At 33.5% G+C, this 24098-nt stretch overlaps 1 protein-coding gene across 1 annotated transcript in view; it reads right to left on the reverse strand.

Annotated features, from left to right (window-relative positions):
- The window catches only part of CNBD1 (cyclic nucleotide binding domain containing 1), a 357731-nt gene that overhangs the window by 77355 nt on the left and 256278 nt on the right, over positions 1-24098 (reverse strand). The window contains exon 6 of the mRNA XM_045895596.2: positions 20141-20319. Coding sequence (XP_045751552.2) covers positions 20141-20319 — 179 coding nt within the window. The remainder of the gene's footprint in view (positions 1-20140; positions 20320-24098) is intronic.

The raw sequence follows: 24098 nt of genomic DNA on the forward strand, positions 1-24098 counted from the left end.
GTAAGAAGAAAAATAATTTCTATATTCAAAAATTCACAACTAATTCAAAGTTTATGTTAATGTAAAAAATTCTGACAGCTATTGCATGATCTAGTGTGCTAAAAATTAAACCCAAAAGCTTTCCGGTATGATCAATTCCCACTCCCAGTATGATCAATAACCAAAAGAAATCATGGAAATTATAACTTGAGAAACAAAAAGACTGTAAATTAGCTTATTTTAGAAGTAGTGGGAAAATTATAGAACAGGCTTGCCAGTGCCTTAACCCTTATCATTTCTTCATTCTGTGTCTGTTAGAAAAATTTAAATATCAAAATAGTGAAGAATTCCAAGGTAATTGCAAAAAAATAAATAAAAGAACTGCAACCTGAAGGCATTACTTCTGGAAACCTTTCTGCGGATGAAACAGTCACCAAAGTAAAGCAAACCTATAGCTATGAGATAGCAGTCCAAGAATCTGCTGGACTTCTAAAAAATGAATCCATTTTACATGAATAATTACTTTTATATAATAGTGTAAGTTGTAAAAGTGATCCTTACAAAGAAGAGATCTATTTACTCCCTCAAAATATATACCTGGGAAATAATGGCAGCTGGGATGCCTTCTCCTGCTTAACTCTCTGATGAGAAAATTCTTTTCTTTTTTTTAATTTAAAGCCTAATCTTGAAAACATGAGATGAAACAAGGGTGTTTGCATGGTGGTGGTGTTGAGGTGTGTTAGGGGCATTTACTGTTAACCATTTTGGGTGGGAATGAGAACAAGTTACAGACACCTGGAAGTAAGAAAGTTGCTTTTCTAATACACTATTTTCAAGAAGTTTTGTATGACAATCTGCAATTGCACAGCTGCTTGAGGGACCTGGGATGGACGAACTATGTCAATGACCTCAGCACACAGAAGTGAACTGCCCTTTTAGATAGAATAAATAAAAGAGTCCAAGAAAATATTAACTAAAAATGTAATAGGTGGGGAGCCTGGGTGACACAGTTGGTTAAGTGTCTGCCTTAGGCTTAAGATCCCGGGGTCCTGGAATTGAGTCCCGCGTCGGGCTCCCTGCTCAGCAGTGAGTCTCTTTCTCCCTCTGCCTCTGTGCTCTCTCTCGCTCTCACTCTCTCAAATAAATAAATAAAAATCCTCTAAAAAAATGTAATGAGTGAAAAATGCTTTGGTGATTTCTTGTGTCAGTGTAGGCTCATCAATTGTAACAAGTGTATCACTTTTGTGGCGGATGTTGATAATGGAGGAGGTATTCATGTATGGGGTACATCTCACAATTTTGCTCTGATACTAAAACTGCTCTTAAAATTAAAACTTTTTTAAAAATGTAATTTTTTTTAAGCAGATACAATGATAGAAGTAAAGGAGTTTCTGAATTCAAACATAATTTTTCAAATTCAGCAAATTAGTAGAGGAATTGAGAAAAGGGACAATTCTAAAAACTGAATTTGTAATCTGGAAATTAAATTGAAGAAACTTTACATAACAAAGAGCAAAATTGCTAAGATATGGAATCATTAGTGAAAATTTTTTTAAACAGTGAAAGAGATATCTGAGAAATACTGAGTGTAAATTCTAACATTTCTCAAGGAGGAAAAGTGGAAGCTATAATTAAAGATAAAAAAGTGATTATTAGGACAGGTTATAGAAAGTTGTGTTTAAATGCTTAGGCTTCAAAACCAGACTGCCTAGGTTTGAGTACAAATCCCACCATTTTTGAGCTGTATATTTACAGTTTACTTAATTTCGTATTACTTTGGCTTCTTTTATTATAAAATAGGATAAAAACAATAATGCCTACTTTTATTATATGATCAAAATATTTAATTATTTAATCCCTATCAAGAGTTTTAAGTAAAAACCTGGCATATGATAAGCACTCAATAATTATTAGCACCCTTATCATCATAAATGTTAATAATGATGGGAAAGTAAACATTACCAAAATACATATATAAATAGTAAATCTTCCAAAAATACTTGGGAGAAGAGACAATTTTGAAAATGTTCAATTTAAGAGTACATAAAAAACCCTTAAAACCCTTAAAACTATGACTATAGTTTCATTAACATACAATGTCATTTGGATAATTTTAATAGAACATTTTCAGAATTTGACAAACCAAGCAGACAAAAAATGTGTATAATAGCAAGGAATATAACGATGCAACCAACATTTAAAAACAGTTCGTAAAAAATAATTTTCAAAACAAAGAGGAAGTCAAAACAAATCACAATTATGTGGAAATTTAGTTGTTGTGTTGGGCCAATAGGACTCCCAATTGAAAAACTATAAAGTTATTTTGCAAACCACATGAAAAATACATCTGAGAAAAAAACGGATGTCTGGGTGGCTCAGTTGGTTAAGCACCTGTCTTGGGCTCAGGTCAGGATCCCAGGGTCCTGGGATCGAGTCCTGCATCCGGCTCCCTGCTCAGTGGGGAGCCTGCTTCTCCCTCTGCCTGCTTGTTCTTTCTCTGTCTCTCTGACAAATAAATAAATAAAATCTTTAAAAAAACACATTTGAGATCTTCTAAAGCTCTAAGTGTAAAAATAAAATCAATAAAGCTATGGATTGAAAAAAAACTTTAAAAACATTTTTATAAAATTTTATAAAATTTTTATAAAATATGGTGACAGAGGAACTCAGAGTCTTTTAAGACAAAAATCAATATATTTCATTACATAAATATTGATATATCTGTAATGATAGAGGAACCATAAAGTAAAAGCATGAACAATATAATTGAAAGATCATATACGCAATACATGTAATAGAAAAAAGTTAAATCACTACTATACTCAAAGATCTTACAAATTAAAAAGCAAAAAGACAAAGAAAAACTTCAAGGTAAATGAGCAGAATTTGAAGCAGGCATTACATAGAAGACATGCAAACATCTACAAACCAGAAACTATACATATTTCTCTACCTCCAAATAAATGTTATAAAATGTTATAAAATTAACACTTATTTTAAATCTTATGTAAAGTTGAAATTATCACATAAGCTCCTTAAGTCCACTGTTTAAAAAGGTGAGAAAAACAATAGCATACTTGAATATATTTCAAAACTAATAAAGTAGTCAAATGAGAAATAGTCTTTTTAAAAAAACAATCAAAAGGAATATAAAACAAATTGAAAGTTTTAATTCTATTAACTATATGTGTTTGAAGTAAGACATATCTAATTTAATGCTGCTATATGAAGTCCTTTTATGATGTTATTTAAAAATTGCTGGTAAACAGACTTAATATGTACCAATAAACATCTCTCTTTTAGTGCTTTTATAATAGAAGAGCTGTAAGAACATCTTATAGACAATATAATTTTTACTCTTTCTCTAATTTATTTTCAAATAGTGGTAAATGTGCTATGATCTGATGTTTACAGTTACACAACACATTCTAGCTCTCTGTGAAAATAAAAGGCCACTACATGTAGTAATGATAAAGAATATCTTTATGTTTTAAATAAATCACAAGCTATCTCTATTAAATTTTTAAATGATGGAGGCCACTTAGATGTTAAGTTTCAATTTCATTATTATAGCAAAAATATTTCCTATGTGACTTTCTAATTTTTAACTTTATAAATATTCCAGTATTTACATTTCACTTTTAAGAAAATAATTGCACATGTTTTAAACATATCAATTTAGATATAATAAATGCAGCATATAAAAACAGGAATTTTGAATCAATGGGTATTAAATCCTATATTATTTGCAATTTAATTGAATCAAAACTCATTTCATAGTTCATCTTTGCTATTTTGAAGCCTCTGGTTGATTAAATTAAACTGAATTTAATTTAAGGTTTTCTTATTGAACACCTTAAAAATTTCTGGAATACTATACTATAGGCATCAGAAAAAATAAGTTCCCTGACTTCAAGGAAGTCACCTTCATTTTTGGGGCAGGGAAAGGCATTTGGGGAGACCAACATCTAAGATAACAGCCAAGAATTATTCAAGACAATCTATGAATAAATGAGATAGAGATAGAGGGGATTAGTAGAAATCCGGACTGGGACTGAATCCTTGAGGAGTGTTGTGATATGGAGAAATACAAGAAAAAGAATGAGGGCAATTGAGTTTAAAGAACAGTATACCCAGAACGTAGTCAGGCAGTACCCATTCTCAGAAATCTGGAAGCAGAGGAATTAGATACCTAAAGATAAATCCCCTATCCTTAGCAAACATGATTTTCTCTTTACTCTTCAGAATACCCCAATATTCTGCCGGGCTCAGAACTTAAAATCAACTGGCATAAATTTCCATTTGAAATTATTGGTTGAAAAAAAAAAAAAGAAATTATTGGTTGAGTTTTTTCTGGATCTAGAGATGAAATTGCTATTCAACTGCCTTATAAGAGAGATGCATTATTTATCCTGTGGGGACAACTATTTATCAATGCCTCTGAAGTTATTACTTCTGGGCCACAGTAGTGATCACATAATTATTCTTCCTTCTTCATGTACCTGACACCATGCTAGATACTCCTATTATTATTCTTTCAAAACTATACCACATATAAATTTTTGTGTTCAATGCTATTGTGGGTGTAAGTCAATGTCCATAATTTCATGCAGTGTCCAAGTTAAGTATAAACCCCTTAAACTTCAAATACAAGACCCCCTACTCTCCTACTTATTTTTCTAGCCCTGTCTCCCTATTATTTCCTTAGATGGATTTATCATTCTAGTTAATTCATTGTCACCAACAGTATTTTGTCACAATATTTTGTGAATTCTGACTTAGTTTTCCTGGCAGCCCTTTATTAACCACAGAAAATGCCTCCTCTAATATGCTATGCCTACCCATTTTTAATTTAACTTTTTCAATCTCTCTTTTTTTATCTATTGCCTGCCAAAAGCTACTACTCTTTCCTTTAGACTCGAATAATTAATTGCTGCCTACAAAGTTCATTTGGCAATTCATATATATTGCTAATGTATAATAATCAAAACAACATTTATTAAGCACTTTCATGTATCATCTTATTTCATCCTTAAAACAACACTACTTGGAAGATACTGATAGTACTATTACTACCACTAAATTTATCTTAGAAATAAAGAAACAGGGCACCTGGGTGGCTCAGTGGGTTGAGCAACCAACTCTTGGTTTTGGCTCAGGTCATGATCTCAGGGTTGTGAGATTGAGCCCCTTATGGGGCTCCATGCTTGGTGCAGCATCTGCTTGAGATTCTTTCTCCTTCTCCCTTGCCTCTCCCCCTGCTCGCACATGGGCTCATTCTCTCTCTCTCTCTCTAAAATAAACAAATAAATCTTAGAGAGAAAAGAAAGAAAGAAAGAAGAAAGAAAGAAAGAAAGGAGAAAAAGAAATAGAAAGAAAGAAAGAAAGAAAGAAAGAGAAAGAAAGAAAGAAAGAAAGAAAGAAAGAAAGAAAGAAAGAGAAAGAAAGAAAGAAAGAAAGAAAGAAAGAAAGAAAGAAAGAAAGAAAGAAAGAAAGAAAGGAAGGAAGGAAGGAAGGAAGGAAGGAAGGAAGGAAGGAAGGAAGGAAAGAAAGAAAGGAGAAAAAGAAGAAAGAAAGGAAGAAAAGAAAGAAAGAAAGAAAGAAAGAAAGAAAGAAAGAAAGAAAGAGAAGTAGAAAGGAGGAAAGGAAGACTTTAGAAAAATTAAGGAGCATATCCAAGGTTAAACGGCCAGTAAATAACAGAGCCAGGCTTCAAGCCTAGGACTGTCTCAGTCTATGCTCTTTTATCATTTTGTATCATACTTTTATTATTATTTCAAATTACACTTAGTATTTCCCTTAATCTCTACCTTCTCTCTCTTATAAGTATAGTTTCTTTTTGGTATATGGATGTATATATTATGGTATGGCTGTATTACATTACAGGTCTATACATTCTGTTAGCATATAAGTACCTACAACATAGATACATTTCTACTTTGTCAGTAGTGAGATAAAATTTTGGAGATTGTGACAAAGCTAGATAGCTACAACAAAACTAAATCCTGGACAGAAAGCACTGATGGTTACACATAATCATCATGTTAAACAAGATCCAAAGATGAGTTAAGATTATGAATTAGCCAGATACCCCAATTGGAAAACTGACTAAGCTTCCTTATAACCTAACAAATGAATGAGAAGTTAGTAAAGTCTAACAAACTAACCAGGGAAGTGAGAAGGGACTGACTCAGTAGATAGGGCAGCATAGAAGGGAAGAGCTGTGAGATGATTTGGAGGCAAGGGCAGGGAGGAAAGAAAAACACAGTGCCTCCATATTGTACAAGCTTCTGCTCCCATCCTTATAGCACCTGAACATGTACTCAAGAGAAAGATGTTCTCAAGTGGGAATGAAAATACTTAATTCCTGATACATCGAGTGAACTCATCACCAAGGAAGACCACCTGCATGTGTCAGATCTAGGAAATGATCATCCCAGTAGAATTTGATTAGGGGGAAGTGTCTCAGGGCTTTGCAGTAGCATATTGATGGACTCCAGAGTGGTAGCCAAGGTTAAACTTTGAGAAGAGTTAATTATCTTGCTTGATGTGGCAATATTCTTAATATTTTTTCTTCATTCGATTCCATAATTATATTATAATAATAGTAACAATAATACACTATTATATATTAAACCCATACCCTGTGCTTGAAACAGGGCTGCATTTTATCATTTAATTTTCAGAAAATTTCCTGAGGTAGTATTATTATTGTTCTGATTTTATAGATGAAGCAATTAAGTCTTAAGTAACTTGTCCAAAATAGTGAAATTAGGTAAATAGCCAAAAAATAGCCACACACACACACACACACACACACACACACTGGAATATTATGCAGCCATCAAAAGGAATGAAATCTTGCCATTTGCAACAACGTGGATGGAACTGGAGGGTATTATGCTGAGTGAAGTCAGTCAATCAGTGAAAGACATGTATCATATGATCTCACTGATATGAGGAATTCTTAATCTCAGGAAACAAACTGAGGGTTGTTGGAGTGGTGGGGGTGGGAGGGATAGGGTGGCTGGGTGATAGACATTGGGGAGGGTATGTGCTATGGTGAGCGCTGTGAATTGTGTAAGACTGTTGAATCACAGACCTGTACCCCTGAAAAAATAATACATTATATGTTAAAAAGAAGAAGAAGAAGAAGAAGAAGAAGAAGAAGAAGAAGAAGAAGAAGAAGAAGAAGAAGAAGAAGATAGCAGGAAGGGAAAAATGAAGGGGGGGAAATCAGAGGGGGAGAAAAACCATGAGAGACTGTGGACTCTGAGGAAAAAACTGAGGGTTCTAGAGGGGAGCAGGGTGGGAGGATGGGTCACCCTGGTGATGGGTATTAACGAGGGCATGTACTGAATGGAGCCCTGGGTGTTATACACAAACAATGAATCATGGAACACTACATCAAAAACTAATGTTCTAATGTATGGTGATTAACATAACATAATAAAAAAAAAAAGCTGTTTTCAAAAAGCTATGCTATATTACTGCTACTATGACATACAGTGACATTACCATCCCTACAGGCAGTGGCAAAACAAAAGATAAATTTTATTAAATGAGCTCAGTACATCTGAGCAAGGCCATCTGAGTCACCATAATGGCTTAAGTCATTACCTTACAACCATAAACATCTAATATCATATAAAAATGTATGCTGAAGATGAGCATTCATGTATCTGCAAAGATACATTTATTTTTGGTACCTTAACATTAAGTGATACTAGCTTCTGAGACCAGTAAGTTTATTTAGATGTCCAAAGGTCATTTTAGTCTACCTTTAGCCAAATCTAGCATTTTCAGCCATGACAACACAGGACAAAGAAGCAGGATTTCTACTTAAAACTATTTCATAATTCCTGTTTGTCACTATGTGTGCACATTTGTTACTCAATGACCTAAAATTCTGATTAAAAGCTACTCTCAGAATTAATTCTACTTACTCTATTTTAAAATTTCACTCAAGAAATCAACATGTTCGCTTAGAAGACAGGAAGTCTTGGTGATTGAATAATAGCCTGGGCTTGAAAATCAACAAACCGGGGTTCCACTTCAATCTGAGTATTTACTATCTGTATGAACCGAGACAGGTAAGTAAAGTCTTAGTTACCTGAATGCTAATAAATATAATATATACCTCACAGAGTTGCTCTGAGGATTATCTGAAATACTCTATAAAAATTTTAATTTAGCCTTAACTTAGTGCATGTACATAGTAGACACTCATTAAATAACAGCAGCTATTACAAATCATGATCTTTCCCATCACTGTTATCATCATCAGGCTTATGACTGGAGTATTAACTGCTTCTACTTTCAACTCTCATTTAGCAAAATAATCAAACCAATTCATATATTATATTTTATAAGTAATATTTAGCAATATAAACAACAAAGCATTAGGTCCTATATTTAACACCATCATTTTTAAGCCTATACTTCTAAATGCTACAACTTCTTTAGACAACTATTTAGCAATTGCATGAAAAGTTAAATATATATCTTCTTTATGCACCAATAATTTCATTCCTAGGTATTTATCCAAGAGAAATAAAAGCATTTGTGACAAAAAACTTTGTACCTGATATTCATTGCTTTGGAAATAACTCAGATGTCTATAAACAGAATAATAGATAAATAAGTTGTGGTATATTCATACAACTGAATACTATTAAGCAACCAAATGGATACAGGCAACATCCTAACCCTCTTAAGACCTAGACTTGTATTTCAAACTGTCAACATATCCTCCACTTGGATATATAATTGGCATCTCAAAATATTGAATCTAAAACACCAAATTAGAACTCTACATTTTCTCTCATAAATCATCTTCTACCTCAGTCTTCTCAATCCCAATAATTGATATTAACATCCACCAATTTTTCTGTCCAAAATTCTAGAAACGATCATTGAATCATTTTTGCAATTACTTTTTGTGTCCAATCCATAAGCAAATCCTGTCAATTCTACATCCAAAATATATCCCACATCCGTCTATGTCTATACTTCTCTACTAAGCAACGCTATCCAGACAAATAACATTTCACAAGCACTATTACCAGAGCCTCCTCACTGATTTCCCTGTTTTGCTTCCTACACTGCATTATGCAAATCCACTCCACTCTATCCACAGCAGACAAAATAACTTTTTCACATGTAAAGTATACAATACTCCCCTGCTTTTAAAAAAAAACCCTGCTAAATATTTAAAACATAACATTGTCATTCTCATATTCAAATGAAGAATTAATACTACCCAAAAGATATGATTTGATTGTTTCTTTAAATTGCTCATAATTTTCTTTTTTTAAGTAAGCCCTGCACCCAGCATGGAACCCAAAACGGGGCCTGAACTCATGACCCTGAGATCAAGACCTGAATGCTCATAATTTTTTATTAAAAAATGTAGAAGCAAAGACAGGGATTATTTCCATATAAAACTTTCCTATCCATTATGAATATCAATCATATATTAGTTAGGTTGTTTATTTTTAGTGCAAAATTTATTAAGGCATTCTTTGGGAGAGGAAAAGTTTAATTTTAAAAGCACTGGGTGTTATACACAAACAATGAATCATGGAACACTACATCAAAAACTAATGATGTAATGTATGGTGATTAACATAACATAATAAAATTTTTTAAAAAATAATAAAAGCACATCCTAATACAGAGCCAAGTGATTAAATAAGCAGGAAAGTCCATTGGCTTGAACATGAAAATATTAAATTTGCTCAAAACATTATAAAGATTAGCTTTCTGTGAGCATACATCAAATCTCTTGAAAACAATAGCAATCAAAAGACAACAGAGTATGACAGGAACTGTCAGATTAATCTTTCTAAAATGTATGAAGTTAATGCTCTTTTCAAGTGATTAGTATAGTTCCTTACTGTGCTTTCATCAAAGATGAATTCTTCCCACTGGCTCTAAGGATGAACTACAAACTTACCTGAACCTAAGTGACCTATAATCACCTTCTCATTCCTGTAGACCAGAAATTTTCCTCACTGTCCATATTATCTCTCCCTGTCCACACCGGTTTTCCTACTTGGAGTATTTCCATTTATTCACTTATTCATTCTCTTAGTCATCCCTTTATAAATGCCTTTATTTTAAATTACATATATATCTATGTCAATCACTATACCTATGGACAAGGGGTATAAAAGTTAGATTAACTTCAATGAGTTTACAGTAGAATGAAAACAAAAACAAAACAAATTAAAAAGTCACATGACAAAAACTAACACCACAATCTAGGGGCATACACAGCTTCCACCTAATACAATCTAGGGTACAAGGGAAAGTTAGAGACCATTTTGTCAGAGAAAGTAAAGTCTGATGAGTTTTTTGAGAATGCATGAAAGTTTGTGAACAAACCCTAAAAGAGCATGTCACTGCAGGCACAGGAAACAAGATGTGTAGAGGCATGGAGACAATAAATCTTCAGTGATCTATAAGTAGTTCTGCATGGCTGGAAAAAAAAGGATGCACTAGACAGCTGAATTCATTCATGAAGGGCCTTGAAACCCATGCAAAGAAATTTAAATTTTATCTTAGAAGTGACTAGAAGTGACTGAAGCATTTTATGCAAGGGAGCAACATAATCATATTTGACTTTTACAAAAGTCATTCTAGTGACAATGTGGATAGTGAACTGATGGGGTTCATAGATTGAATACAAGGATAGAGGTGGTTGCAAAATATTGGCAAGAAATAAGTAGAGCCCATGGGGCGCCTGGGTGGTGCAGTTGATTGAGTGGCTGACTCTTGGTTTTGGCTCAGGTAGTGATCCTCTGGGTCCTGGGATCAAGCCCCACATGGGGCTCTACACTCAGTGTGGAGTCTGCTTAAGATTTTTTCTCCCTCTCACTCTTCCCTTCCCCACTTCTTGCTCTCTCTCTCTCTTTCTCAAATAAACAAAATATTTTTAAAAAACAGAAGAAATAAGGCCAGCCCAAAGGTAAAAATGGTAAAAAAAAAAAAAAAAAAAAAAAGGAATGAAAAGCAAAAACACCAATAATAATAACTATAGGTAAAAATTCAGTTCTCATAATGTGCTAGACATTATTCTCAGTGCTTATATAATCTCATTTAATACAATGATCTATGAGGTAGGCATTATTACTAAGCTCAGTTATTACAGATAAGGAAACTGAAGCATAGAGTCTTAGTAAATTGTCCATTTCCAGAGCTATAAAATATTGTCTGACTGCATCACCTGTGTTCTTAGAGTGGTGTTATCATGGTCACTGTATAAGGCCACACAATGTGAGCAAGGCACAAATGTCCCTGGCAACTCCTTCAATATATGTTCTATTCTATGGAATTCTATAAAATAAAGGGATAGTGCCTCTCTTCATTGATCTATAAACTATCTCTACTTAGAGACATAACTCATGTTCCTTAACTTCATGACATGTTCCTGGCCATTCTAACCGACAATGAACTTGCTCTTCCTCCAAAGACCATAGTCCTAGTCAAAACCAGCTTCCACCTAATCATGTACTATTTTTCCTGTTCTTGTAATAAGAGTCAGTTTTGTTCCCCTATTCTGGATAAGGAGCATTTCTTATGTTTTATTTCAGTATTCCTTGGCTCCATCACAATGTTGTCAAATAATAGGGGTGTGTGTGTGTGTTGATTTGTATGCCTGCTTGAAGACATGCTTACCAAAATCCAGAAAACAAAGAGCCAGATCTGTAAGAGACATGAATAGACTATCATTGTCTCAATATAACAAGAGCAGGAGGATGAGACAAAAATAAATATTTTATGATTTACAATTTTTATTATTGAGAAATACTAATTTGTAAGAATTATCAAGGCAACAAAGCATTCAACCTGCTAAAGAATGTGTAATTAGTTAAGTCAGTCGTGTCTTATTTTTAGATTTAATGAGCTAACTTGCTAAAAGAGCACAAAAAATATTCTCAGATTAAAGGTTTGAACTTTATTAGTTAAATTATATATATTCAAGGGAAACTTATTTTTTCCCATCTAGGATGCTATCAAGTCATCTAACAAATGCTCACAATGGGTCAAAAGATACAACCAGGCAAGAGGGCTTCATGCAAAGCTCTCCTTGTAAAAGAAAGGGCCTCAAAATGTCGAGGACCATTTAATCATCTCACTTTTTTGGAAATTATCTTCTCCCTTGGCTTCTAGGACCCTGTCACAGCTCTAGTTCTGCTTCTTTGCTGGGTTCTTTGGTGGCTCTTTTCCATCTTTCAAAGCATGGAATTAATCAAATTTGCTCCTTGAATTCAGCCCTTTCTTTTTAATACTGTTTTTATCAGAGTCTTTATTTATTTTTGTGGTTTGAATATCACATTTCTTTGTAGACAATTCCAAAATCTACATCTGTAGTCATTTCAAGATTGTATCATAAACCCACCACAGCACTTAACACACACAAAAAAACTTACATACATAAGTACTTAATAAAACTAGTCAGTTTAACTGTAAATCTGTAGCATCAGAAAAAAAAAACCTTTCCTCTTAAAAGCTAGCCTGTTAAAACTGATATTTTTATATAGCAAAACACACATGGTAAAGAGCTACATTTCAATATCATAGCTTTTGCCAAATTGTAGTGTATTTCAAGAAAAAAATAAAATTATATGTAAAATTTCTGTGGAAATAAGCAAATAAAAAATGTGCCCTGTTACACTCTATGTATTATGTATATCCTATGTGTATATACACAGCATCCTATTATATATATGTAATAGGATATATATATAATAATTATATAAATATAATAGTCATTATATGATTACATAATATATAATTATATGACAATTGGAACATTTGCATTTAATGTTGTATGTGTTGTGGATAAGCACACATTTTATTACATATGAATTTTATTACATATATATTTTATTACATATAGATACATATATAAATAAAATGGGATGTTCTATGTATACCAATGAAACATAGACTATTAAATGCAATTTTTCCAATTGTCCCAGAATGTTAAACTTATATTTATATAAATTTAAATTGTATAATATAAAATTTATTTATACAACGGCTAGAGAGATGATAGATACTTATGTAACAGAGTGCTTGGTAGAGTTATCCTATTGTGAAAGTACTTTTTTCCTGTTGTTTCAGAGTTACAAGGATTTAAGTTTGCAGAACTTGCACAGAGATTTAGAGACTGTAAAATCGGTTTTGTGAACTTTAGCTCATTTTCTAACTCAAGAGATTATAAACTGAGATCAGGAAACTGATGACAATGCTTGTTCAGTAAGAGTTTGTCAGTCCACAGTCTTTTTCTGCCCTTTCTCTTTCTCCCCGAGGCTCAAAGTAACAAGACAGGAATTTGATAGAGTAAGTGTGTGATTCTCCCTCTCCTATCAGCCAGGAGGGTTTACAAGAGGTAACCAGTGTGGGACTGCCCAGAGAAAGGAATAAACCTGGAGAATTGTCAGAAAATGTGAACTGACCTAAAAGAAAGACCAGTGGTCTTCCACTGCCTGAAGCCATGGATGAAGTACACAATCCAAGTGCTGCATGGTAGCATATAAATGAAATCTCCTCTTCTATAGTTGGAAAACAGAAAAAGCTGAGTATTGGGCCTAGTATTTAATCATAAGGATAGCATAGCTCAAGATAAGGTTGCATTCATAGCCCAAGCAAGTATTCTGTTGAACTCTAAAACTTGGGATAATGGCTTTAAAACCTGAATACATTGTGTCACAATGACCACCTGTTACAAGATAAAATATGGAGAATGCATCTAAAAATGGAGTTTTCACCTAGGTCTGCTTCACAGTAACTCCATGGGGTCCATAGACCCACGTTATGGCAATTTCCATGGGCCTTAAGTGTATAATTTGAATGGAGACTTGGTAGAGCCCTTACATTGGTTTCTTGGCCTTTGTGGTAAGAGCTCTTATTAAGGAAGATCAAGTGGAAGCCTCTGAAATTGTCCTCTCCCTACCCTCTTCAACTTTAGCCAACACAGTAAATCAAAACAGTATCACAGACATCATCAAGATGGCAGACTAAGAGGTCCTACTCTGTCCTACTTCCCTCAAAAAAACAATTTAGCAACTACCCACAAATGAAAATAGCTGTGAGAGAATGTTGGAATATAATTAAGAAGAAATATGCCACTAAAGCGCAAAAACCAAGAATGGCCATATAGAAAAAGGAAGGAAACATTTTACCTGTGTCATCTCATTCCCCAGGTCATCATAGCTCAGTGCCAAGAGGAATCCTCTCCATTATGAATTCTCTGGTGGGTGTAAAGGAGAGCAGGTGACCTGAGCATCCTTCCCCACTGAGGACCTCCACAGTATTTGCCAGTGTGGACCCACCTGTTGGAGACAACAGAGCCAACACTGCTGAGCTTCCTGGAATTGGAGCCACTGTGTGCCGTCGGAGCCAGAACCACCATAGCTCCCTGAGTACTGGCACATAGACACCTTGGGTCCAGAGCCACTATCAAGCACACACCCTAATCTGAGGAGGGTACAGAAAGCCCACTTAAATAAATAATGATCAGAAACTTCCCAAGCATGGAGAAGGAAGACATTAAGATCTGAGAAGCCCAAAGAAACCAAGTAGGTTGAATATAAAGAGGTCTATATAAATACATATTATGATTAAATTTTCAAGTCAAAGACAAAAATGGTTTTGAAAAAAGCAAGAGAAAAGCAATTTATCACACTAAAGATTATCAGTGGATTTCTCAGTAGAAATCTTGCAGGCCAGGAGAGAGTGGAAGGATATATTTGAGGTACTAAAAAAAAGAAAACTGCTAATGACCATATTCGTCAGAACTATCATTTAAAAAATGAAAGACTTTCTCAGACAATAAAAACTGAGGAAGTTCATTGCCACTAGACATGCCTCAGAAGAACTGCTAAAGGGATTTCTTCAGATTGAAATAAAAGCATGCTAAACAGCAATGTTAAAGCACATGAAAGCATAACTCTCACTGGTAAAGGTAAATATACAGTCAAATATAGAATAAGGCAACATGGTAATGGTGGTATATAAATTTCTTCAAACCCTAATATAAAAGTTAAAAAACAAAAATATTAAGAATAACTATAACCACAAAGAAATTAAGGGATACACAATATAAGAACTCTGACTACAAGTACACAAAGTGGGGGGCTGAAAGTGTAGAGATTTTCTATGTGATTGAAGTTAAGTTGTTATCAATTTAAGAAGTATAATTACAAGATATTTAGTGATACACAAAAGATAAAAAGAATCGAATCAAATCACTATGAAAATATCTTCAAATAACAAAAAATGACAAGAGTAAACAACTACCAAACAGAAAGAAAACAATTAACAAAATGACAATTGTAAATCCTCACTTATCGTTAATCACTTTAAATGTAAATGGATCAAACTCCCCAATAAAAAAACATAGAGTGGCTGAAGAGATCAAAATAAAACAAGAACCAGTAATATACTATGAGAGACTTACTTTAGATTTAAGGACACACATAATAATAGACTTCAATAGCGCATATTCAAAAGTGGATAGAGCATCCACATAGAAAATCAACAAAGAAAGAGCTGACTTGAGCAACACTATAGACCAAATGGACCTAACAGACATATATGGAACTTTCCACCCAAGAGCAGTATAGTCTTCTCAAACACACAAGGAATATTCTTCAGGATAGATCACATGTTAGGTCACAAAAACATCTTATAAAATTTAAGATCAAAATCATCCCAAGTATATTTTTCAACAACAGTGAAATGCAACTAGAAATCAATAACTATAAGGAAAAGTGAAAATTCACAAATATGTAGAAACTAAAGAACATATTTCACCAACCATTGGGTCAAAGAAGAAATCAAAAGGCAATTAAAAAAAAAAAATCTCAAGACAAAAAAAAAAAGCATCACATACCAAATTATGGGATGTAGCAAAAACAGTCTTAAAAGGAATATTTGTAGGGCGCCTGGGTGGCTCAGTTGGTTAAGCGACTGCTTTCGGCTCGGGTCATGATCCTGGAGTCCCTGGATCGAGTCCCTGGATCGAGTCCCGCATCGGGCTCCCTGCTCTGCAGGGAGTCTGCTTCTCCCTCTGACCCTCCCCCCTCTCATGTGCTCTCTCTCTCTCATTCTCTCTGTCTCAAATAAATAAATAAAATCTTTAAAAAAAAAAAAGGAATATTTGTAGTGATAAATGCTTATATTAAAAAAGATTTCAAATTAACTTATACCTTAAGGAACTAGAAAAAGAAGAACAAACTGTGCCCAAAGTTAGCAGAAGGAAGAAAATAATGAAGATTAGAGCAGGAATAAACCAAATAGAGGATAGAAAAACAATTTAAAAATCAATAAAATGAAGTTTTTTTAAAAAAAAGATAAAATTGATAAATTTTGATAAATCCATCACATTCATTGGGGAAACCATAGTCTTTTCAACAAGTAGGGCTGGGAAAACTGAATAAACACATGCAAAAAAATGAAATTGGACCCTTATCTTATATCATTCACAAAAATTAACTTGAAATAAATTAAAGACTTAAAGATCTGATACCTTAAAACTCCTAGAAGAAAACATAGGGAAGAAGCTTCTTGACATTGATCTTGACAATCATTTTCTTGGATACAAGAAACCAAAGGTGAATGCAACAAAAGTGAAAATCAACAAGTGGGACTATATCAAAACTGAAAAGCTTCTGAACAGCAAAAGAAACAATCAACAAAATGAAAGACAAGATGTACGATGAGAGAAAATATTTGTAAACCATATATTAGATAAAGGGTTAATATCCAAAATATATAAGGGACTCCTACAACTCAATAACAACAACAACAACAATAAAACACAATCTTATTTAAAAATGGGTTAAAGAAGAAGAACAAAATAGATGTTTTTCCAAAGACAACTGAATGACCAATAAGTACATAAAAGAAGCTCAACATACCTAATCACCAGGGAAATGCAAATCAAAACCACAATGGGAAATCACTTCACACATTCTAACAGAATGGTTATCCTCAAGAAGACAAGAGATAACACATGTTAGTGAGGATATGGAGAAAAATAAATCCTTTTACAAAGTTGGTGGTAATATAAATTGGTTCAGTCAATATGGAAAGCAGTATGGAATTTCATCAAAACAGTTAAAAATAGAACTACCATATAATTCAGTAATTCTACTTCTTGGTATATACCCAAAAGAAATGAAAACAAGATATTGAAGAGATATCTGCACTTCCATGTTTATTATAGCATTATTCACAATACCCAAAATATGGAAACAACCTTTATCTGCCAATGGATGAATAGAAAAGAAGATATGTTATATATACAATAGAATATTTATTCAGCCATAAGAAAGAAGAAAATACTGTCATCTGTGACATGGATGGACCCTGAGGACACAATGCTAAGTGAGATAAGTCAAAGACAAAAACTGTATGATATCATTATTATGTGACAGTTTAAAAAACCAAACTCAAAGAACAAAGGCATTACACTTCTTGATTTCAAATTATATTATAAAGCTATTATAATCAAAACAGTATGCTACTAGCATAAATGCAGACATGTAGACCAGTGGAACCGAATAGAGAGCCCAGAAATAAATCCATACAGTTATGGTTGCTGATCTTCCACAAGAGCACCAAGAAACATACTGAGTAAAGGATAGTCTCACCAATAAATGATGTTAGGAAAACTAGATATCCATATGCAGAGCAATAAACGTGGACTCTTATCTCACATCATATACAAAAACTATCTCAAAATGGTTTAAAGATTTAAAGATAAGACCTGAAACCATAAAACTCTTAGAAGAAAACAGAAATTTTCTTGACATTGTTCTAGGCAATGATTTTTTGGATATGACACCAAAAGCACAGGGAACAAAAGCAAAAATAGACAAGTGAGACTGCATCAAACTAAAAAGCTTCTGCAGAGCAAAAGAAACAATTCATGTAGTAAAAGGCAACTTACAGAATAGGAGAAAGTATTCACAAACCATTTATCTGGATGAGGTTAGTATATATCCAAAATATATAAGAAACACAACTCAATAGGAAAGAAAAAAGAACTCAATTAAAAAATGAGAAAAGAACCTAAATAATCATCTCTCTCTCTCAAAAGAGGACATATAAATGACCAAGGTATATGATAACATGCTCAACATCACTAATTACGGGAAAGTGCAAATCAAAACCACAATGAGTTATCACTTTACACCTCTTAGAATGGTTACCATCAAAAAGACAAAAGGTAAGTATTGACAAAGATGTGGAGGAAAGAGAACACTTGAACACTGTTTATACAAGTGTAAATTAGTACAACCATTATTGAACACAGTATAGAGTTTCCCCAAAAAACTTAAAAATAGAACTACCATACAATCCAGCAATCTCACTTCTATGTAGACAACTAAAGAAATGAAACTATCTCCAAGAAATATCTGCATTCCCATGTTCATTGCAGCATTAGTCACAATAGCCAAGACACGGAAATAATTTAATGGTCTAGCTATGGATGAATGGATAAAGAAAATGTCAATTGCTACAACATGGATGAACCTGAAGGACAGTATGTTAAGTGAAATAAGCCAGACATAGAAAGACAAATTTTGTAGGATCTCACTTATATGTGTAATCTAAAATAGTCAAACTCATAGGAGCAAAGAGTAAAATGTTAGTTACCAGGGGCTGGGGGTAGAGGAAATGAAGAGCTATTGCTCAAAGTTTCAGTTATGCAAGATCAGTAAATCCTATAGATCTAATGTACAGCATGGTGACTAAAGTCAACAATACTGTACTGTATACTTGAAATTTGCTAAGAGAGTAGGTATTAAGTGGTCTCACCACAAAAAGATTGTAACTGTGCAATGATGAATATGGTAATTAGCTTGATTGTGGTGATAATTTCACTTTATTTACATTTGCTATATACTCCTTAAATATATACAATTTTTATTTTTCAATTACACCTCAACAAAACTGGAGAAAAAAATACTACATCCCAGGCAGAATGGCAGATAAGTGATACCTTCATAGACCTACTGCAGAATTCAGAGGTGGTAGTCCCATCACGTTCCCATTTTAAATCATGAGTTTTGCCCTCATCAAACGAACAAACAAATAGATCCTGAAAGATTGGAGTTGACTACTACAACGTGGACCAAGAAGTAGTTCTAATTATACCTACTGTGCCAAGTGTGGTGTTTTTTTCTAAAGCATATTGAAATGCCAACAGGTACACTGTATGTGACCACTGAGTGGCAAATATATTCTTTTTCATCTCTATCAAGAAAGATCAGAAACATTACCCATTCATGTGTGATCAACAATATACTTTTATATTCATGTCTCATTTTTTATCTTTGTCTTTCTTTCTTAGTTTTATCCATCCTCATTCTTTTTGAACCTGAGAATGTGGTAGGTTTTTCTGACTTCAATCCATAGTGACAAATAATTTGGCTTTAATTGGTTTCATTGGCTCTTTCTACTCTGAACATCTTGACCACCCTAAATCAAAAACTGGCTTTCTTTTAGCCACAATTCTAGTCAAACCGCATTTGATCCCCATGTAGAGTATCCAGAGATCCAGAAAGATACTGAACTTTAATTTTTTGACCAGCTGATAGTGTCAAAATAATAAATACAAGCCAAGGATTTTCTTCAGGTAAAACCTTCCAACTGTAATGGAATCAACCCTTTGATCACCTTAGCATTGCTCTTGAGATAAACAGGATAAGCATGAATTCTTTGTTTTTTTATTTTTTTAAAAATTTTATTTTATTTAAGCATACATTCTTAACTTGTTAAAAGACCTTTCATGATCTGTCCTCTCTCTCCCTCTCCTCAAATCACCTGTTCCCTCTCCCTTATCTCAAACTACCCTTCTTCCTCATTCAGTGATCCAACCACATCGGCTTTGTCCTAGTTATCAAATATACTACATAATCCCTGCCAGTGGGTGGTATGTTGTTGAAGGCATCCCTCATTAAAATTCTTAAACGAATTTGAAGTTCAATATTAAGAGTATAATTTTCATTTTTAAAAGATACATTATCTTTAACACATAACTCACTGAAGATATTTGGATTTAAATATCTGGAAGAGATCAAATTTTATAATAATGATACTTTGTTGCTTATGGAAAAAGCAAAGATTCATTTCTTACTGTTGTGTCACATGAAGGTGTGTGCATCTCAGCAAGTATAAAGTTTTTGAAGTCTTCATTGAAACTCTGAGGTATGAAAGAGGCTGTTGACTCATTTTCTTCAGTCAGATTTCTATGTACCTTTGTTTGAGGGCGAGCTGAGCCTTTCAGTATTATATAAAATCCATCATTTCCAACCACTGAAACAAAACAAAACCAAAAAAGCTATACTGTTGACTTTATTTCCCAGGCTCTTTGATACAGACATGACCACAACATATGTTACACTTGCTTTGCTTTTAGTAGATTTCTTTTAGTTTATGCAATGAGAACTCTAATGAAGCACTTAGGCATTCACAAATAATTTACTCAAATAAAAAGAATAGCGAAAACATGTCTCCACATTCGGAGAATTCTTTTCTGACAATTTTATTAATCAATCCTTATGGAACTGATAGATTCTAGAAAAAGAACCATGGTAATATATTACAATTAATAGATTTAAGATATTTTAAGAAAAATAGGATCAGAAAACTCCTTGAACTTTTTAAAATGTTACCTCCCCCTCAAAAATGCAATTTTGCTTATTTTATATAAGTAACTATATATATTATTAATTTTTATTTGTCTTTCCTCTGGATATGATGGTGATTGCTCATAGAAGCTGGTTTGGAAAGAGAGATCATTATTAGGAAGAAGAGTTTTTTCCAGTATTTCTCCTACTCCACATTGTAACTCTCCACAGTAGAAGAATTCAATAAATCAAGTTGGTTAAGAATAAGTTTCATAATATTTATCTAACCAACCTCCATGACATGAAAAGGCAAAAAACAACAACAAAAACTATATATATTCATAAGGACTTGAAATTTCCTAGTGCAGGACGGACCTCATGTCTTAAAATATCTTTTAACCACACTTGAATTAGCTGAACAAAAGGCATTCAAAAGGAATTGAGAATACTAATAAGGGAAAGTTTACTCATTTTGGCACTGAGTTTTCAAAAGTTTAAAGTCCAAATACGAAGTTTGATTAAAGCAAACATGTTTGCGAATTCCTAGCTAAGAGTCTCCCGCTCTCTGGTTCAGCTAAAATCAACCATTTTAAAAGGACTTAAATGTTTCAAAGAGCTATAATTGGATGAATAAAGTCATATTGTCACTTGGATAATTCTTACTTGGCCTATAAAATTGAGTTTAAGTGTTATCTATTGACCAGGGAAGCCTTTGCTGACCTCTGCCTTCTCCCATCCATCCTAATTAATGCCCCTCCTCTGTGATCTTTTTTCGCAGAATTTCTGTCATGACTGCATTTTCGGTGTCTGCCAACAGATTCTAACCTCTTGGAGAAGGATCTCTAACTGCTCTCAGTCCCTCCAGCCCAGAGCATATTGCCTGGATTACCTTAGGCATTTAGCAAATACTCGGATGAATGAAAATTGAATTAATGATCCTTATTGTATTTCTCTCCAAAGAATCTTATAAAACATTTGGGAAACAACTCATTTTTTTCCTTAGAATTCTGCCTATTGAGAAATAAGATAAAATTCCTGGATGGCCTATTTTCTTCTCTGTCCATTAGGTGGGAACTTAGGTAAATACCAGAAGTTACGTGACTTTTAAGCCAGGTGGTTTAATTCATGGAATCCTCCTTATAAGGTCTAAATGGTCCCAGAGATAACATAACAAAAGCAATGAATAACCTTTTCACAACTTTTATTATATTAAGGTATCTTTGGAGATATGATTTTGCCTTTGAAGCAATTTTTCTTCCCATAAGGTACCAGGAGAAGTTATTTGAAGCCTATGTCTCATAACATTTTTTTGAATATAGCTATAACCTGTGGAAAATAATCTACAAGTAACAGTGGATATTTATTTTAAGTTTTTAAAAAACTCAAATAAATAAATCTAGAGCTAAGTGGAAGGGTTGAAAAGAAATTTATTTCATTTTATTTGGGGCACTAACCTTCCGTTGGAATAGTATTAATACTGACACTTCCTGTCAAATATTTGTAGAGATTTCATTAAGGGAGAATTTATAATTTCACATATTGTTGGTGATGGTTTTTAACAACCTTAAAACTTATTATTTGATATTTTTACTTAGTTCTTCTTACAAAAAAAAAAAAACACTAAGAAAATTCCATATCTCAAATTGTTTGTTCATATCCATAACATGCGTATTAAGACCAAGGCCGGGGCGCCTGGGTGACTCAGTCCGTTAAGCATCTGCCTTCAGCTCACGTCATGATCCCAGGGTCCTGAGCAGGCAGAGGGAGAAGCAGCCTCCCCACTGAGCAAGGAGCCTGATGTGGGACTGGATCCCAGGACTCTGGGATCATGACCTAGCCAAAGGCAGATGTTTAATGGATTGAGCCACCCCGGCATACCCACCATATTGTTTTAAAAGTTAGTGAAGAAATAGAATGAGGGAAAATTGGGTAAGAAAAACAAGATGGAGGCAGAAATATATTAAATTACAAAACAAAATCTGTAAAATGCTATATATTTGTGAGGAGATAGTACTGGGCCAATGGACAATTTTTACTCCATTTTCTTTACTTAAAAAACATTAATATAATCAGTTACTTAATTTAGCAACTACAAGAGATTTTAAAAAATTACTTGACTGGAAGTCTCAATACCACTGAATATATTTTTCCCAGGAGTTCTCAAAAAAGGAAAACAATGTATTGTAAACACAACTAATTTTTTCACAAAACACATTATTTAAAATATTTTGTACCAGGTTATAACAAGAGTATTTCTAAAGATTTAAAAATCATTTCTACATGGGAAGATCAAAAGGATGGCATCTGGGTACATAACCATGGGATTCACTGATACAATCCAAAGGTAAGAGTTACTTTACCTGAAAGAATGAATGAATGACATCTAATTTCATGAGTATCATTCAACAAAAATTACTGTGTTCTTAGACAAATTTTGAACCAGTACTGTGTATTCAGGAATGCACTGGTTGGAAATTACTTGTACTACTGATTAATGCATACATTCATTCATCAAATATTTATTGAGTGACTATTTTGCCCAAGCACTGCAAGTTAGGCCATATTTCAGATTAAGAACCTAAGTGCATTAGAGTCAACTCGGTTTTTGGGTGAGGTGAGGAGAGAAAAGACAGCTTGGAAAGCTGAAGAACCTGAGACCAAATCATGCCTTAAGAAAGTGTTCCGGTATCTACGCCTAGAGGTATGCAGGTGGTAAATTAAGAAATTTTTTACCTCTAAAAATAAATGGAAGCACCTACAACACAGAAAGAATGTGTTCTTCCTGACCTCAAATTACATAAAATTGAACATTTTAAAGTAGTTATCAAAAGCTTTATGGTCTATTAAAACAAAGAAAAAAAAGTCTCAGTAAGGGTTTTAAAAAACATCTTCTCTTAAGAAATATAACTTCCAGGTAGATTTTCCAATATTTTATGGTTTTAAAATATATCCCTGGATAGCAAGGTGAAGTTTTGTTCATGGTTGTTAATAAAAGTTAATTAATCTTGGGCGCCTGGGTGGCTCAGTTGGTTAAGCGACTGCCTTCGGCTCAGGTCATGATCCTGGAATCCCTGGATCGAGTCCCGCATCGGGCTCCCTGCTCCGCAGGGAGTCTGCTTCTCCCTCTGACCCTCCCCCCTCTCATGTGCTCTCTCTCATTCTCTCTCTCACAAATAAATAAATAAAATCTTTTTTAAAAAAGTTAATTAATCTTGATAGAAATCTATATAATTCATAATTTGAGCTTTAGCATTTTTGGCTTGTCCAAAACAATTCTTTCTAATAATAATTAAATATCATGAAGAGTTGTCTATTAATGTCACTATTTCTATTGTCTCCAATGAATAATTTATTATATATTACTTCATTCATTAACATTTAAAAACTCTTTGGCTATGCATTAAATACAATTGATTAAAAATTTCTACTTTAAAATATATCAACAATTTTTATGAAACATCATTT

Source organism: Mirounga angustirostris, unplaced genomic scaffold (assembly GCF_029215605.1).
Source record: "Mirounga angustirostris isolate CCGP_5_RB_7025 unplaced genomic scaffold, mMirAng1.0.hap1 SCAF_4, whole genome shotgun sequence".
Taxonomy (NCBI): domain Eukaryota; kingdom Metazoa; phylum Chordata; class Mammalia; order Carnivora; family Phocidae; genus Mirounga; species Mirounga angustirostris.